This window comes from Trichechus manatus, unplaced genomic scaffold (genome assembly GCF_000243295.1).
Source record: "Trichechus manatus latirostris isolate Lorelei unplaced genomic scaffold, TriManLat1.0 scaffold00048, whole genome shotgun sequence".
In the NCBI taxonomy this organism is placed as follows: domain Eukaryota; kingdom Metazoa; phylum Chordata; class Mammalia; order Sirenia; family Trichechidae; genus Trichechus; species Trichechus manatus.
In genome coordinates this window covers 12301674-12317983 of record NW_004443984.1, presented here as the reverse complement: position 1 = coordinate 12317983, position 16310 = coordinate 12301674, and the positions used below count along the sequence as shown (strand labels likewise).

Here is a 16310-nt window from a genome sequence, read left to right as displayed (position 1 = left end):
CAAGCACGGTTTAGAGCTTGTGCAAAGCTTGGAAGGGGAAATGAGCAAGCTTCAGGGAGAGCCTGAGGCCTGACTCTGAGTGTGGGGCTGGGAAGCAGTCCATGGTGGCCTAGAAACAGTTCATCAATACTCTGCTTCATTCTTCCATAGGTGGCCCTAGTTTGCCGGACATCTTCGGGAAGCCACATCCAGAAGACCTCTCTATCTGCCTCTGCCATGGGCTCAAGAACCATTATCATCGACCACGGGTCTGGCTTTCTGAAGGCTGGTTTGTCTGGTTGGAATGAACCCCAGATGGTTTTACCAAGCATCGTAAACTACATACCATGCCGGGAGAACCCCGGCCCCAGCTATGCTCGGAGACGTGTGAGTCTGGGCATCGACTTCTGCCATCCTGACACCTTCAGCTACCCCATTGAGCGCGGCCGCGTGCTCAACTGGGAGGGCGTGGAGCACATCTGGTCGTTTGTCTTGGAGAAACACAGGCATGAGCACGAGGACTCCCCAGTGATCATCACCGAGAACCCCCTGAGGGAGCCTTCGGACCGACGGAAGACCCTGGAGGTAAGGCCTTCTCTGGGCTGCCTTCTTTGGGGCTGGGGAGGAGGCTGGACTGGGTGGCATTGTGTCTGGACATGACAGGTGTTGAGAATTCTGCTTCTTGAAGCATTTGTCCCACAATGCTTTCTGGGTACCTAGTATGCACCTGGAGCCCTGGTGGGGAAGTGGTTAAGAGCTCAGGCTGCTAACCAAAAGGTCAGCAGTTCGAATCCACCAGCTGCTCCTTGGAAACTCTGTGGGGCAGCTCTGTCCTGTAGGGTTGCTATGAGTCAAAATCAACTCGATGGCACATAACAACAGTATGTGCCCAGGTCCCTGTGTGGCGCAAGTGGTTTCTGATCGGCTACTTAGCTAAAGGTTGGTGGTTTGAACCCAACCAGAGGTGCCACAAAAGAAAGGCCTGGCGATCTGCTTCTGTAAAGAAAACCCTACGGGGCAGTTCTACTTTATAACATATGGAGTTGCCATGAGTTGGAATCGACTTGATGGCAAACAGTATTTTTTTTTTTTTAATGTGTGCCTGGCACAGTGCTAGGTGAGAGGGGCTTATAGAGGCTCCTCCTGCAGGTGGAGATACAGCAATTAAAATATTCTGTGGGTAGGACACAAGAGAGGAGATACCAGATATTCATTCATGGATGCCATAAATGTTCACAGACAGTGTTCTGGCCCTCATAGAGCTTGCATTCTGGGGGAAGACTCAGACCACGAATAAGCTAACAAAAATGAATTTCAGATAGTGATTGGTTGTAGAAACAATATGGAGAGATAGTTGACTAGTGGGGAGAGGAAGAGCCCCTTTGAGAGGTAGTCAAGGAGGGCTTCTCTGAGGAGGTGACTTCAGCCAATGAGGCTGGAGCCCAGCAAGTGGGGGAGGGGGTCACTGGAGGCAAGTGGGATGGTGAGGTCAGCAGAGGCTTGGGGGAGCGTTTGAGTTTTACTCTAAATCAAGAGTAAGAAGACTACTGCCTGTGGGCCAAATCTGGCCCACCACCTGTTTTTGTAAATAAAGCTTTATTGGAATAGAGCCACACCCATCATTTGCATGTTGTCATAACTACTTTCACACTCCAACAGCAGAGTTGAGTAGTTGCAACAGATACTGTATGTCCTGCAAAGCCTAAGATACTTAGGATCATAAGTTTGCTAGATAACATATAGGATGCCTAGGTAGATTTAAATTTCAGATAAACAACAAATAATTTTTTAGTATAAGTATATCCCAAATATTATATGGGACATACTTATACTAAAAAGTATTTGCTATTTATCTGAAATTCAAATTTAACTGGGCGTCCTGTATTATATTTGCTAAATCTGGCAATGCTGTCTGACCCTTTACAGAAGAAGTTTGCTGAGCCCTGTTCTCAATGAATGGAGGCTCCTGGAGAATTTTAAGAAGGAGCGTGATACCTGATTTTCTGTTTTAAAAAGATGACCTTGGCTGCTGTTTGAGAAATGGATGATGGGGTGGGGGGCAATATTCTGAGGGTAGAAATGGAGGGGGTATTCCTTCCACTGAGGGGACAGGATAGGCCTGCTGGGGCCTAAAGAGGTAAGTAAGTGGCCAGGGGCCAGAGAATGGTGGACAGTTACAGCCTTTCTGCACCCATAGGTTCAGATCCCTGCCAGAGGGTGGGGGCTGGGTGGGACTCTGTAAAGATCTAAGGGGTCTCTGAGTGGTGGAAACAGTTTGCACTCAACTACTAACCTAAAAAGGTTGGTGATTCAAACCTACCCAATGGCACTGCAGAAGAAAGGCCTGGCAATCTGCTTTTGTAAGGATTACAGCCAAGAAAATCCTATGGAGCAGTTCTCCTCTGTAACACATGGGTTGCCATGAGTTGGAATCGACTCAATGGCAACAGGGGTAAAGATCCAGGGGGTGATGGGACATGGGGAAAAAGTCAGCCCAGGAATTTTGCCAAATCCTGAATATTGGAATTCCAGTTTTGCCTTGAAGTTCGGAGAGTTACTATGAAAAAAAAAAAAAAAGTTTTTCCCTAAAAGGCAGTGAGTGAATTTCTTTCTACCTCCACATTTTTGGAGGCAGCGGTGAATATGCAGGGCTTGTTACTTTTATAATCTCTTCTAAAGGGATGATTCAGGCTGCAAACCCATCCGCCTCCTGCAGTCTGACGGCTCTTCCCCGCTCTCCACCAATACAGTCTGAACGGTCACCGTCAAACAAGCTCTGAGTGCAGATCCAGCTCCATCACTAGCTCTCTAGAGCCCCCCTGGCCACCTGCCCTTGTCCCCACAGCATGAACTCCAGGGCCCCAGAACTGCCGTTCTAGGGGCAGGCTGTGAGTCTCCTAGAATGGGAGTCCATGTCGTTGTCCACTTTAAGAGTTGAGCACATCTAGGTCTTGGGGAAATAGAAGTGGGTCCAAGCCCTATATTTGGGGAAAATGCACTGAACATGTCTCCCTTCTTGCAGATTATGTTTGAGTTGCTGGATGTCCCTTCTCTCCTCCTGGCTGACCAGCTGGAGATGTCACTGTATGCCTCTGGCCTCCTGACCGGCGTGGTGGTCGATTCTGGCTATGGCCTGACCCGTGTGAAATCTTTTCATCTGGGTCTTCCGTTGCCCTCCAGCTGTAAGACGCTGGAGTTTGCCGGCCAGGATCTCTCCGCCTACCTCTTCAAGAGCCTCTTTAAGGAAGATAGTGACCGGCACAACCTGTTTCAGCTGGAGACAGTCGCCACGACCCAGATTAGCAAGTGCTACGTGCCACAGAATTTGGCTGAGGCACTGGACTTTCGTCAGAGCCTGCCCAGTGGCTCCGACGAGAGCAACACCTACCAGCTCCCTGATGGCACCACAGTGGAGCTGACGCCTCTGCAGCGACTTGCTCCTGAGATGTTCTTCAGCCCCCAGGTGTTCGACCTGCCAGGGCCCAGCATCTCCCAGGCCTTCGTGGAGTCCCTGGAGACCTGCGACACCTCGATGCACCCGCTGCTCATGTCCCATGTGGTGGCCTGTGGGGGGAACACCCTGTACCCCGGCTTTACCAAGCGCCTGTACAAGGAGCTGACCACCAATCACTTTTCCTCCACCGAGGCTATAATCTGGGCGGGTTCCAATCGAAACTTCAGTGTCTGGCTAGGAGCATCTATGGTGGCTCATCTTTCTACTTACAGGTCCAAGTGGATGACCAAAGAGGAATATGACGAGAGTATGAGGTTGTAACCTGTTGGCTTGTTCCTGTGAATGAGCTTAGATGGGCAGAGGCAGATGGGTTTTAGCAAAAGGGTCTAGCGGTGGTGGAGAATATGGAGTTAGCTGGTTTTAGAGCTATGAAGTCATGATGTTTTAGGTTTTAGAGTTTTATCTTGTTTCCAGAGTGGCATCCAACCCATAGGAGCAGGGCATCTTCCCTGGAAACCCTAGAGGGGGCGGTTTCCCAGGGGTGGCCTGTCATTGGGGTGGGAGTGGCCATTTGCCAGCTCCATACCCAACAGCCATTTATTTTTCACCAGCATTTCCCTTGGGTTGTTCTATTCTTCTTGATTGAGTAAGTTTTAACTGGTTGAGTAGGTTTTAACTGGGACCTTTTGCTAGGATTCTCAGTTATTTTTGACTAGGGATGGGGAGGGTGGGACGGGGAGAGTTGAAGTTTTTAGTCCTACGGGTCCTTCCTGGCCAGGGAAGAATTGCCACAGGTGAGTCTGGAGTGCTTTTCCCACCCATGGCCAGGGTCTTGTTTTATATATGCAATTAAAGAACTTGTTTGAAACCAGTACTGGCTCCTGTGATGGATGGCTGAGGTTGGGGGGCCCCAGGGAGACCCAGCATGATGCCATTATCATAGGTCCAGGGAGTGTAAGTAGGAGAGAGAGCAGGGAGGAAGCCAGAGCAGATCTGAAAAGTTCGGGTCCTTGTGAACAGTGGTTACCACTGAGCAGAATGGTTAAGGGCCTGGAGCCTCCTGTTGTCCCACTGCCTTGTCCTCTCCATTCATTCTAGCCACCAATTGCTGGTGGGTCATATGTGTTCCCATGTGTGTCAGAGTAGAACTGGCTCCATGGAATTTTCAATGCTGGTTTTTTGGAATTAGATCACCAGGCCTTTCTTCTGAGGTATCTCTGGGTGGACTCGAACCTCCAACCTTTCGGTTAGCAGCCAAGCACGTTAACTGTTTGCACCACCCAAAGACTCCTTATTTGTTCTTGATACCCTAATATGCTGTTAAAGTTTGAGTTCCTATTAGTTAAATATTTACTCAGTAAGTATTTGAGAACATACTATATGCCAGACACTGTGTTAGGCATGGAACTTTGGGGTGAAAAAGGTACACAAGCTTTCTGTTCTCAAGGAGATTACAGTTTACTGTGGGGATATAGACAATAAATGTGTGTATTTCAGATGATGAAGAATGAAATGAATCAAGTGTACCAAGGTAATATGATCTGAGGGTGGAAGGGATGGCTATTTTAGATGGAGTAGACTGAGATGGAGACCATTGGACCTCCAGTAACTGTGAGACTGCAGTTCAGAGTCCCCCAGCAGTTAGGTAGGCAGGGTCACATAACTGAATTCTGTCAATTCACCTGACCCCTAAAGTAACTCTAATCAGCCTGCGGGATGCGAAGGACCCAGTGGAGGCCTCAGAAGTTTCCATCTGGCAGAACTATTAGAAGGAAGAGCCCCCTCTCCAGCCCCCACCCAGCCCACCAACCTGTGCTGGATGGCGACAAGAGCAAGAATCTATTATGTTCAGTCATTTAGATTGGGGGATTGTTTGTTACAGCAGCGGTTTTGCTTATTCTGACTAATACAGAGAAAGGGGCCACAACTTACTATTATTTAACAAAAATTCTTTTTTTTGGTAAGTGGCAGAACAAGAGTTTGAACTCAATCTGGGCTCTTGGCCACTGTTGTACGGCATCTCCCCATCAGCTTGTGAAAGGGGCTTGTGACTCCTTGATATTAAAAGCTGGAATAGAGTAACACATGCAGTGGGCTGAGGACTGAAGCCCAAGGAACCCCAGTGTTTCAGGGGCAGATGAGGGGTTTGGAAGCCAGAGTCCACCTTACCTTGTCTTTGACCACATGAATCATTTTCTCTCAGCTACAACTTTATCCCCAAATGGGGGCCATTATTGGTCCTCAGGAGAAGAAATGGGGGCCTGGAATGGTGATTGCTTAGTGGAGCAGCTCAGAACCAGCCTGGTGCAGGCCCCAGGGACTTGGAGTCAGATTTGAGTTACAGGCTGGCCCTGTCATTAGCTGAGCTACTTTGGGCGTGTTGCTTAACCTGTCAGGGATAAAACTGGAGTAAAACTTCCTCCTCTCAGAGATTTGGGGTTGAGGGTGAACTAAGATGAGGGCTGAGAAGTCACGCTGAAAACTAGAAACTGCTATTGAAATATGAGGTGTGACTTTAAAATTTTATAATTTGATGTCACTCTCAGACTAATCAGAAGTATTAATAAACAGCAGCTGCCATTGCCTCTCCAGGCATTGTGGTTAGTACTTTACAAATGGAGTCACATGTCCCATTTAATCCTCATATGCCCATGAAAAAAAATGAGTGATATTTGTCCCAATTTACAAATAAGAAAACTTAAGTTCAAGTTCACACTCAAGCTCAAGCTAATAATAATGGACTGTCACAGTTAAGAATGGATTTCGCTTTCCTAGAGAACTAGACTAAAAGGTGCTTAAACAGATAGGGATTTATTTGTCTCAGGTAACAGTGGCATACATAGCTACATCGTCAAGGACTCCTCCTATCTTTCTATTCTTCTACCTTTGGTGTGTAGGCTCGTTGCTTCATGGTCACAAAATAGCTACAACACCTCCAGGCATCACGTCCACATTCCCTGCAGACAAAGGAAGCATGAAGAGAGTGTGCCATCTGAGTCTGTCCTTTTATATTAGGAAAACCTCACCCAACTAACTACTACTTATGGCTCATGACTTGAAGGTAGTTGAAAGAAACAGAAGGCACATGGGCATTGGGTGAGCTGACTCATAGTGTCTGTCGCTTGTCAAGAGAGGGATTGAATCTAGGTCTGTCCATACTAAAACCCACAATGCCAGACAGCCTTCCTGGCTTGCTGGGCCCTGTTGGATTCCTCAGCTTTAGAGATGAAGTGTGACTTTTTTTCAGACTCCGGTAAAAGCTGCTTTTGGGTGGCAATCAAGGTGTTGACATACTAAGCAGTAATCTTTGCGCTTGAAACTGGTGCATTTGAGCACAGCACAGCCTTAAAAGGCAGAAGGGGGAAAACTCAGAAGTGAGAGGAGGGAGCTGGAGAGAAGATGGGCAAGAGGTATTTTCTTTCCTTATTTAGCTCTGGGCAACTGTCATCAGAACTCTTTCTCATTTTATTTCGAATGTAACATTTAACCTTTCTGTTCAAGCATCAAATCTGGCTGCCTGGTGTATAATTACGAACTTTGCTTCGCCTTCTCTCCCCCCTCCCCCACCCCAAAAGCATTTAAACTCCCTTGCTGGGTACCATCTCTCTCCTCCGACCCTCCAATTAAATTAAAAATAGCAGCTCCATGGGGCTGTGCAGGGCCATCAACCTAACGTGGAACTGCTGGCATGCCAGGCATGGCAGGGTGGTGAGTGGTGCCCAGAAGATGCTTGCCGGCTCCAGCATGGCCTGGCAGCTGCTCTTAGCTGGAGGAGGCTTATCCTCCACCAAGGGTCTGGGGCTGTCTGCCAGGGGCAGCCAGGTGCAGAGGGGTGGGAGGCAGGGTCTTGGCAGCTGAGGCGGGAGCTGGGTGGGACTGGCAGAGAGGACAAAGGAAGGACCCCCCCAGGAGGGCTGTCCCCAGTTGAGAGGGTGCGGTCCTGCCAGTGTCTCTTTCTGCTGCCAAGGCCGGGGCTTGGCACTCTCGTACTTGGGTTTGGGTGGGGATGGATGCCCAAGTTCCCTGAGATAACCCTGGAAGAAGCTTTAGGTTCTGTGGATGTTGAGAACAAAGTCGATGTTAACACTGAGCAGGCTCTTACTGTCTCTCGCACCTCTCAGTCTCCTTTCGTAGAGAGGCATATAATGGAATAGATAAGGGTATGAACTCTGAAGCCTGACTACCTGGATTGGAATCCCTGTTCTGCTGCTTTCTGGCTCTGTTACCTTGGGGGAAGTTTCTTAACCTCTCTGTGCCTGTTTTCCCATCTAAAATGGGGATAATAATGATGCCCACCTCAGGGTGGTTTTAATGATTACCATATGGTTTTGATGAGTTAACATACATAAAGCACTCAGCAAGCATCAGACACAAAAGGGCTGGCTGTTATCATTTCTGTGCACACCTGCATCGACTAACCAAGTCCCTAGACGAAAACCTGGCTCCTGTTTTTAAACTTGCTCCCTTGCAGATAGGTGCTATGAGACAAAATGAAGAACACATAATTAATAAAGTGCTTGCTTGCTTTTCAGAGGGACGCATTGCAGGGTATTGTCATTTCTTTCCTTGTCTGAGTGAAGCCGGTAGAATCACACCCTATACACGGAGACATCACAGAGGGAGAGTGATGGACCCCAGGGAGAGGTGGACAGAAAGAGCAGGTTTTCTGTAGGAAGTGATGTCTGAGATGACCCTTGCCCGAGGAGCAGGACTTTGCACATGCTGTTCCTTTAGTTTGGAATGCTTATCCTCACTAATGCCCCCATAGTTGTCTTTGACAATGTGGCATGGGGAGCAGGGTAAATAGATGGAACATTTAGAATGACTGGAGAACAAGGGTTGCAAGGACAGTAGGGAGTGGGGAGAGAGATGAAGGTGGAGAGGCTAGCAGAGCCAGCTCTCGAAGGGTACCGAGTGCCATGCTAAGGGCTGAGGACTTATCCTGAGTGAGATGGGGAGGCCTATCAGAATTGTAAGCAGGAGCATGACATCACTTGAATAATTAGAGCTCCGGGTGCAGCTTGGAGACTGGCCCAGAGAAGGATCGGATCAGAACAGTGATGTAAATCATGAAAACAGGCACTTTGTTAGACTCTAGACTAAATACCCTGTGTTGTCTGGAAACGTTGATACTCTCTGATGCCTTAGACTGAGAAAGTGGCATTGGTGGTACTTGGGGTCATGGTTGGCTTGAGAGGCCAACAGATCTTCCTTCTGAGTGTCCCATGGTGGCTGCCAGTAGTTGTCAATTTTAGAGGGCTGGGCCTGGGTGGTAGAAGGAGAGGCATCCCAGGGTGCAGGACTTGGGAAGAGTTGTCTCTAGGGTGAGTGAGTGAGATGAATTCATGTTGAGGGCAAGACATGCCTTGCCCCATTAAAAATCTGTGCTTGGCTGGATTCCGTTTCAGCACTGGAGGTCTTGGACAGCGCCGGGGACTTCTTTCCTTCACCTCATTCATGATCTCCTATTCCAAGAAGCCAATCCCTGCTGAGAAAGCAGAAACCCTGGCTGAGAGGAAAGTTCTCTGGTGTTGGAGTCAGACAGACCTGGACGTAGATTTTGTTCCCCATTTGCATGCTGTGTGGTCTGGGCAAAGAACTACCCCTCTCTGGTCCTGTTGCTTCATCTGTGAAATGGGGATATAGTACCAACCTCACAGGGCTGATATGGAGAATCAATGAATATTCAATGAATATTAATCCATTCAATGAATAGTAATCACCTACTCTGTGCTGGGCCCTTTTCTAGGCTTTTAATTTGAAGAATGCTTATAAAGTGACTTAGCACAGTGTCTGGCACATAGTGGATACTCAATAAGTATTGTTTTTCTCCCTGAATCGCTGGCCTGCAACTAAAAATAAGATTTATGGATGCCAGGATCAACCATATATAGTTGTCACAGAGCACCATACACGTTACTAGCTGTCTTGGTTATTAGTGAAGCAGTAACAGAAATACCACAACTGTGTGGCTTTAAAGAAGAGAAATCTATTGTCTCACAGTTCTAGAGGCTAAAAGTCCAAATCAGGGTCTCGGCTGTGTCAGTTCCTTCTGTGAGCCTCTCCTAGTTTCTGATGTCTGCTAGTGATCTTTGGTGTTCCTTGTCATCTGTCTTCCCCTTGTGTGTGTCTCTGAGGCTATTCTTGTCTTTTAATAATTCAGAAATGATTAGGCTTACACTGGTATGACCTCATCAACATAACAAAAGAAACCCCCCTGTTTCCAAATAGGGTTATATTTACCAAAAACAAACAAACAAACAAAAACAAAAAATCAAAACAAACCCTTTGCTGTTGACTCAATTCCGACTTATGGCGACCCCATGTGTTACAGAGTAGAACTGCTCCATAGGTTTTTTGGGCTGTAATCTTTACAGAAGCAGATCGCCAGGCCTTCCTTCTGCAGTGCCACTGGTGGGTTCAAGCTGCCAACCTTCAGGTTAGCAGTCGAGTGTAAACTGCACCACCCAGGGACCTGCTTGCAAGGATAGGGGTTAGGATTTCAACACAAATATTTGGAGGATACAATTCAATCCATAACACTAGCAAAGACTCCTTTCTATTCTGTTAATCTTTGATTAACTTTTCCACCAAGGTCTTAGCATCTTGATATACAACCACTCTCAGGAATGTTTGGAGTTTAAAAGAGGCCCTGAAATCAGAGTGTGAGATGCCTGAGGTGGGTCCAACTCCTCTCATTAATTAAGACAGAGTTAAGGGGACTCGCCCAAGGTCACATCATGATAAATGGAGAACAGATGGAAGTTGTCAAGGATTTCATTTTACTTGACTCCACAATCAATGCTCATGGAAGCAGCAGTCAAGAAATCAAACAATGTACTGCATTGGGCAAATCTGCTGCAAAAGACCTCTTTCAAGTGTTGAAAAGCAAAGATGTCACTTTGAGGAATAAGGTGCACCTGACCCAAGCTGTGATATTTTCAGTCACCTCATGTGCATTCAAAAGCTGGGCAATGAATAAGGAAGACCAAGGAAGAATTGATGCCTTTGAATTATGCTTTTGGCGAAGAATATTGAATATACCATGGACTTCCATGGACTTCCAGTAGAACGAACACATCTGTCTTGGAAGAAGCACGGCAAGAATGCTCCTTGGAAGCAAGGATGGTGAGATTTTTGTCTCACGTACTTTAGACATGTTATCAGGAGGGACCAGTCCCTGGAGAAGGACATCATGTTTGGTGAGGTAGAGGTTCAGTGAAAAAGAGGAAGACCCTCGAGATGGATTGACACAGTGGCTGCAACAATGGGCTCAAACATAGCAAGGATTGTGAGGACGGCGCAGGACCGGGCCGTGTTTCATTCTGATGTGCATGGGGTCATTATGAGTCAGAACCGACTTGATAGCACCGAACAACAACACAACACCATGTCTTAGTCATCTAGTGCTCCTATAACAGAAATACCACAAGTGGGTGAACTTAACAAACAGAAATTTATTTTCTCACAGTTTGGGAGGCTAGAAGTCTGAATTCAGGGTGCCAGCTCTAGGAGAAGGCTTTTTCTGTCAGCTCTGGGGGAAGGTCCTTGTCTCTTCAGCTTCTATTCTTTGGCTCTATGTTGATCTTCATATGGGGTAGCATCTCTCTTCACCCATCTCTGCTTACTCGCTTTCTTGTTTTATCTCTTTTATATCTCAAAAGCGACTGATTTAAGACACACCCTACGTGAATCCTGTCTTATTAGCATAACAAAGAAAACCCATTGGGGTTCTAACCACAGGGATAGATGTTAGGATTTACAACAGATATTTTGGGGAGACACAATTCAATCCATAACACGCCACTTCCCCTGACCCCGTTCTGTGCTTCTCGCTTTCGTCCCTCCAAGGAGAGAATGATGCTTAACCCAGGAAGCATGGTGCTGATGGACTGGAAGACACAGATTCATTGCGACATTCTGACACTGGCTGGATGATTATTGCTGCCAGGGATACAGAGGAGAGACACGCTTCCTGCTCCCCAGCATTTGATGAGGGGTGGGTGTGACCCAGGGAAGTGGGGAGCAGGCCAGAGCCACCTCCTCTGCAGCCATGTGCTTGAGGGGTCACCATCTTCACCCAGCTCTCCTGGCCAGCTCCCTCTGGCAGATCAGGCTCCTGTAAGGGCCCAGGGAGCTGCCTGTGTCATTGTTCCCGCCGGAGACATTTGGCTGGGGGAGGGGGCTGGCCGTAATCCATGTTTAATTTCTCCAGGGCCTCCATTATAAATTCCATAATCTACCAGTCAAAACATGACTAATTCCTGGGACTGCAGCCTCCACCTGGGAGTTGAAAGCCCTGTGCTGTTTTTGCTGCCTTTTATCACCACTAATAAAGGCTCGGCAGTGGCAATTAAGCTGCTGTGGGTGGTTTTCTTAGGCAGTGGGTTTTTCCTCCTCCCCCTGGGTCACTATAGAATGAAGTGCCTGCTGGCTGGGCTGGTTTTCTACCAGCTTGGTAATACTCCCGGTCTGAAAAGCTTTAGGTTTAAGGAAAGTTTGCAGAGAAGGGCCGTGGTGTTCAGGATTAATTGGGCCTTTGATGATTCTGACAAGGGTGGGACACTGTGTGATTTATGAAGAAAAGAATGGGCTCATGGAAAGTAAACAGAGCAAAATGGCAGGTGTGATGTTTAACCTACTGAAGAGAATGTGATCCAGGAATCCACATTGCTTCGTGCAGCCAGTGTAATAGTCATTTGGAGTGGGCTGTGGAGGGGATGAACCTGGGTGCAAATTCCTGCTTCACCCCCCACTAGCTGTGCAACCCTGGGCAGGTTACTTGGCCTTTCTGAGCCTCAGTTTCTTTACCTGTAAAATGGGACTAATGAGCCATCAACCCCGTGGTGTATGTACTACCTGGTTTTATGCTGGTATGCACTTGGCACGGTGCCTGGCCCATTGGAAGGAGGCAGTCCAAGGTTGGGCCAAAAATTCCCTTATGGTTGTGCCATTTTATCTAACATCTTAGTCATTAGATATTCATTAAAGCTGTTCCCTGAGGGCCTTACGAAGGTATTAGTTTGTTCCCTTTGCAGTAAACAACCAACTTGGCCTTCATCTTTCTAAAGATAGTGCCAGTTTCCAACCACCTGGCCCTCTACCTGGTGTTAATATGGTCTCACTCCAACTAGGAGGTGGGGGAGCCTTTGGTGCATGGAGCCAGTGTGGGGAAGATTGGTGGAAGGGGTGGGTGATGAGGGCTGGCCCTACCTCAGAAGAGAAGGGTGGGGACAGTGGGGCCAAGGGTGACGATGAGAGGTGGATCTGGATGGCGAGCCCTGAGAGGAGCCAGCTGGCAAGAAGAGCAAAGGGCTGAAGGAGCAGTTATAGAGACCCGAGTTTGAATCCTGACTCTGTCACTTTCTAGGCTGATTACTTAGTATCTCTGAGCTTCAAACTCCTCATCTCTAATGGGGTTAATAATAGTACCTACCTCATGGTGTACAGAGGATTATACTAGATACTGTAAGCAAAATGCTTAGCACAGTGCCTGGCACTTAGTAAATGTGCAATCAGCAATGTCTGCTATTACTATTGTTGCGATCATTATTATTAATCCTCATTGAATCTGGTGTAACAAAGTGATCATGTGAGGCATTGGTGGTTCAGTCGTAGAATTCTCGCCTTTCAGGTGGGAGACTCAGGTGTGATTCTTGGCCAGTGTACCTCAAGTGCGGCCATTACCCTTGGACGCTTATGTACTATTGTGTTGAACAGGTTTCATTGGAGCTTCCAGACTAAGATGGACTAGGAAGAAGGGTCTGGTGATCTACTTCTGAAAATCAGCCACTGAAAACTCTGTGGATCACAATGGTCCAGTTTGCAGCTGATCATGAGGATGGTTCAGGATCAGGCAGCATTTCATTCTGTTGTGCATGGGATCGCCATGAGTTGGGGGCCGACTCAGTGGTAGCTAACACCAACAATGGGGTGGCCATTGGCATTTAATAGACATAGTTGTCATTGTGGGGCATCGGCCATGGCTGGAGTCTGTGGGTTGGTGAGTTTGCTGCAGTGTGACGAGGGACCCCTCAGGAAGGCCCCACTCCCCCAGGAATTTCTCAACAATCTGAGAGCAGACTCACAGAGCTGGCCTCTCCTCCAAGCAGCCACCTCCCAGGCTCACACTTACTCTGAGATGGTTAACAGTTTTGACGGGAAAAGCCTCTTCTCTTCTAGCTCCTGCTGGAGCAGTCAAAAGACAAATGTCAGTGTCAGCCAAGAACTCCTTTAAGCAAAGCTGTTGACCCTGGAGATCAAGACCCGGAAGGGAGATTGACCTTGGATAAGCCAGCGTTGCAATAAATCATCTTCCTGTTGTCCTTGACTTCGAAATATGTCCAGAAACAGTCTCTTCTCACCTGCTCCACAGCTACCACCATGGCCACCATCTCTCCCCTGGATTCCTGCAAGGAACTCCTCACTGTGCACCCTGCTTCCAGCTTGGTCCCCATGCAGCGTGTTCTAACAGATGTGCCACAGTGAGCCTGGTGAAGGCCATGTCATATCACAAGGCCCCGCTGCATGAAAGCCCTCCACTGGCTCATGTCTTAGTTACCTAGTGCTGCCATATCAAATATCACAAGTGGGTGGCTTTAAAGAACAACCATTTGTTGTCTCACCGTTCAGGAGGTTGGAAGTCTGAATTCAGGGCATAGCTCTAGGGAGAGGTCCTTCTTTGTCTACTTCAGCTTCTAGTAGCTGCCGGCAATCCTTGGGGCCCCTGGACTTGTAGATACATCAGTCTCCATCCTCTGCCTTCCTCTTCTCCCTGTGTGTGTCTCTGTGTCTATTCTGTTCTTTTCATAACTCAGAAGTGATTAGGTTAAGGACCCACCGTACACTGGTAGGACCTAATTAACATAACAAAGAAAACCCTCATTTCCAAATAGGGTCATATTTATAGGCATAAACCCAAAAAACCAAATCCATTGCCATCGAGTCGATTCTGACTCATAGTGACCCTATAGGACAGAGTAGAACGGCCCCAGAGGGTTTCCAAGGCTGTAATCCTCGCAGAAGCAGACAGACTTCCACATCTTTCTCCCACGGAGTGGCTGGTGTGTTTGAACCACTGACCTTTCAGTTAGCAGTCGAGTGCTTAACTACGGGGCATCAGGGCTCCTTATTTATAGGTATAAAAAACCAAAACCAAACCCATTGTCGTCGAGTTGATTCCAACTCATAGCGACCCTATAGGACAGAGTAGAACTGCCCCCATAGGGTTTCCAAGGAGGGCCTGGTGGATTCAAACTGCCGACTTTTTGGTTAGCAGCTGTAGCACCTAGCCACTACACCACCAGGGCTTCCATTTACAGGTATAGGGGTTAGAATTTCAACACGAATTTTTAGGGTCACAATTCAATTTATAATGCCTCCCATCTCACTCAGAATAAAAACTGGAATCCTCACTGTGTCCTGCAAGGCCCTGCTCAGTCTGGCCCCTGCTCTGTCTTCTAGCCCCAAGCATGCTCTCACCCATGTCCTGTGCCCTTGCTGTTCCCTCTGCCTGGAACATCTCCCCAGACACCTGCAGGCTCATTCTCTTTAAGCCCCTGGTTGGTGCAAATAGCCAACGCACTCAGCTGCTAACCAAAAGGTTGGAGGTTCAAGTCCACCCGCCTGGTGATCTCCTTCTGAAAAACCAGCCATTGAAAACCCTGTGGAGCACAGTGCTACTCTGACATACATGGGGTCTCCATGAGTCAGAATCTACTTGATGGCAACTGGTAAAACTGGTAAGAAAGGAAGTCCCTGACCTCCCCCTCCCCACATTAAAAAGTAACAGCCCCCCACACCCCCTCTCTTTCCCCTTCCTGACCTTATTTTTTTAAATATACATATATATTTGTCTCTCCACTAGCATGTAAGCCCCATGAGGGCAGGGCTTTGTGTTTTGTTCCTTGTTGTATCTCCAGTGCCCAGAACAGTGCCAGTACATAGTACATGCTCCATAGTTATTTCTTGAATTAGCTATGGAATCTTCCTTCCTTGAGAGTAGTATGTCTATAATCTACACAGCCAATGGGCAGGCAGCTATTTCTTGTCTCCTGAGGACCAAGCCAAATCATGTGGCTCTAACTTCCAGCCATGTATTTGGGTTAGCTGTTTGTAGAATTTTCTAGCATCGACTTAGATATTGGCATTGTCCCATGAGTATATTTATTGAACTGACTTTCCAGGAGGCTTGAAAGCCTCTCATCTGCAGGACTATACATTTAGCTAGCTGCCTGGTAGAGCTTTCTGTCTTGGGGAAATGGATCTGACTATACAGACAAGGAAAGGAAGCCCAGAGGGGAGGCAGGGGGCATCCAAGGTCACCCACTCCTACTAACAGAACCAGGTCTGATTCAGTCACTATACTCAACAACCTTTGCCTCCAATTACAAAGCACCTATGTCTAAGTCCTGAGTGACGCAACTGGTCAACACACTCACCTGCTAACTGAAAGTTTGGAAGTTCAAATCTACCCAGAGGTGCTTCGGAAGAAAGGCCTGTCAATCTACTTCTGAAAAACCAGCCATTGAAAACCCTACAGAACACAGTTCTCCTTTGACACTCATAGGTCACCATGAGTCAGAGTCGACCTGATGGCAATTGATAGCCATGGTGCCTATCCTTGAGGGTCTCACTGTCCAGAGTTTTGATCTTACATCCCAAATCCCAGCATTTAAGATTCCATCAATTGCCCCCCTCTGCTGGAATGGGCCCTCTGCCCTAAGCACCCGCTCTGTCTCAGTGCCCCCACATTCCCTGGCACACCTCATTCATTCCTACCTCCAGGCCTGCTGCTGGCCCATCACTGTCTCCAGTCTGGCTCAAAACATCATTACCGGCCGAGCTCAATCTGCAGTTCTGTGGCCCAGCCCTTGCA

At 47.7% G+C, this 16310-nt stretch overlaps 1 protein-coding gene across 1 annotated transcript; it reads left to right on the top strand.

Annotated features, from left to right (window-relative positions):
• Positions 1-216: 216 nt before the first annotated feature.
• Positions 217-3754, top strand: ACTL8 (actin like 8). Its single transcript, XM_004377198.1, has 2 exons — positions 217-564; positions 3002-3754. The coding sequence occupies exons 1-2, from the start codon at positions 217-219 to the stop codon at positions 3752-3754; spliced, it is 1101 nt and encodes a 366-aa protein (XP_004377255.1).
• The last annotated feature ends 12556 nt before the right edge of the window (positions 3755-16310 follow it).

What these genes read in the sequence shown, in the direction of transcription:
- ACTL8 (XM_004377198.1), top strand. Translation starts at nt 217, where the DNA reads ATGGGCTCAAGAACCATTATCATCGACCACGGGTCTGGCTTTCTGAAG. An exon ending in ACCGACGGAAGACCCTGGAG is followed by an intron (nt 565 to 3,001) that starts GTAAGGCCTTCT and finishes CCCTTCTTGCAG; the next exon opens with ATTATGTTTGAGTTGCTGGA.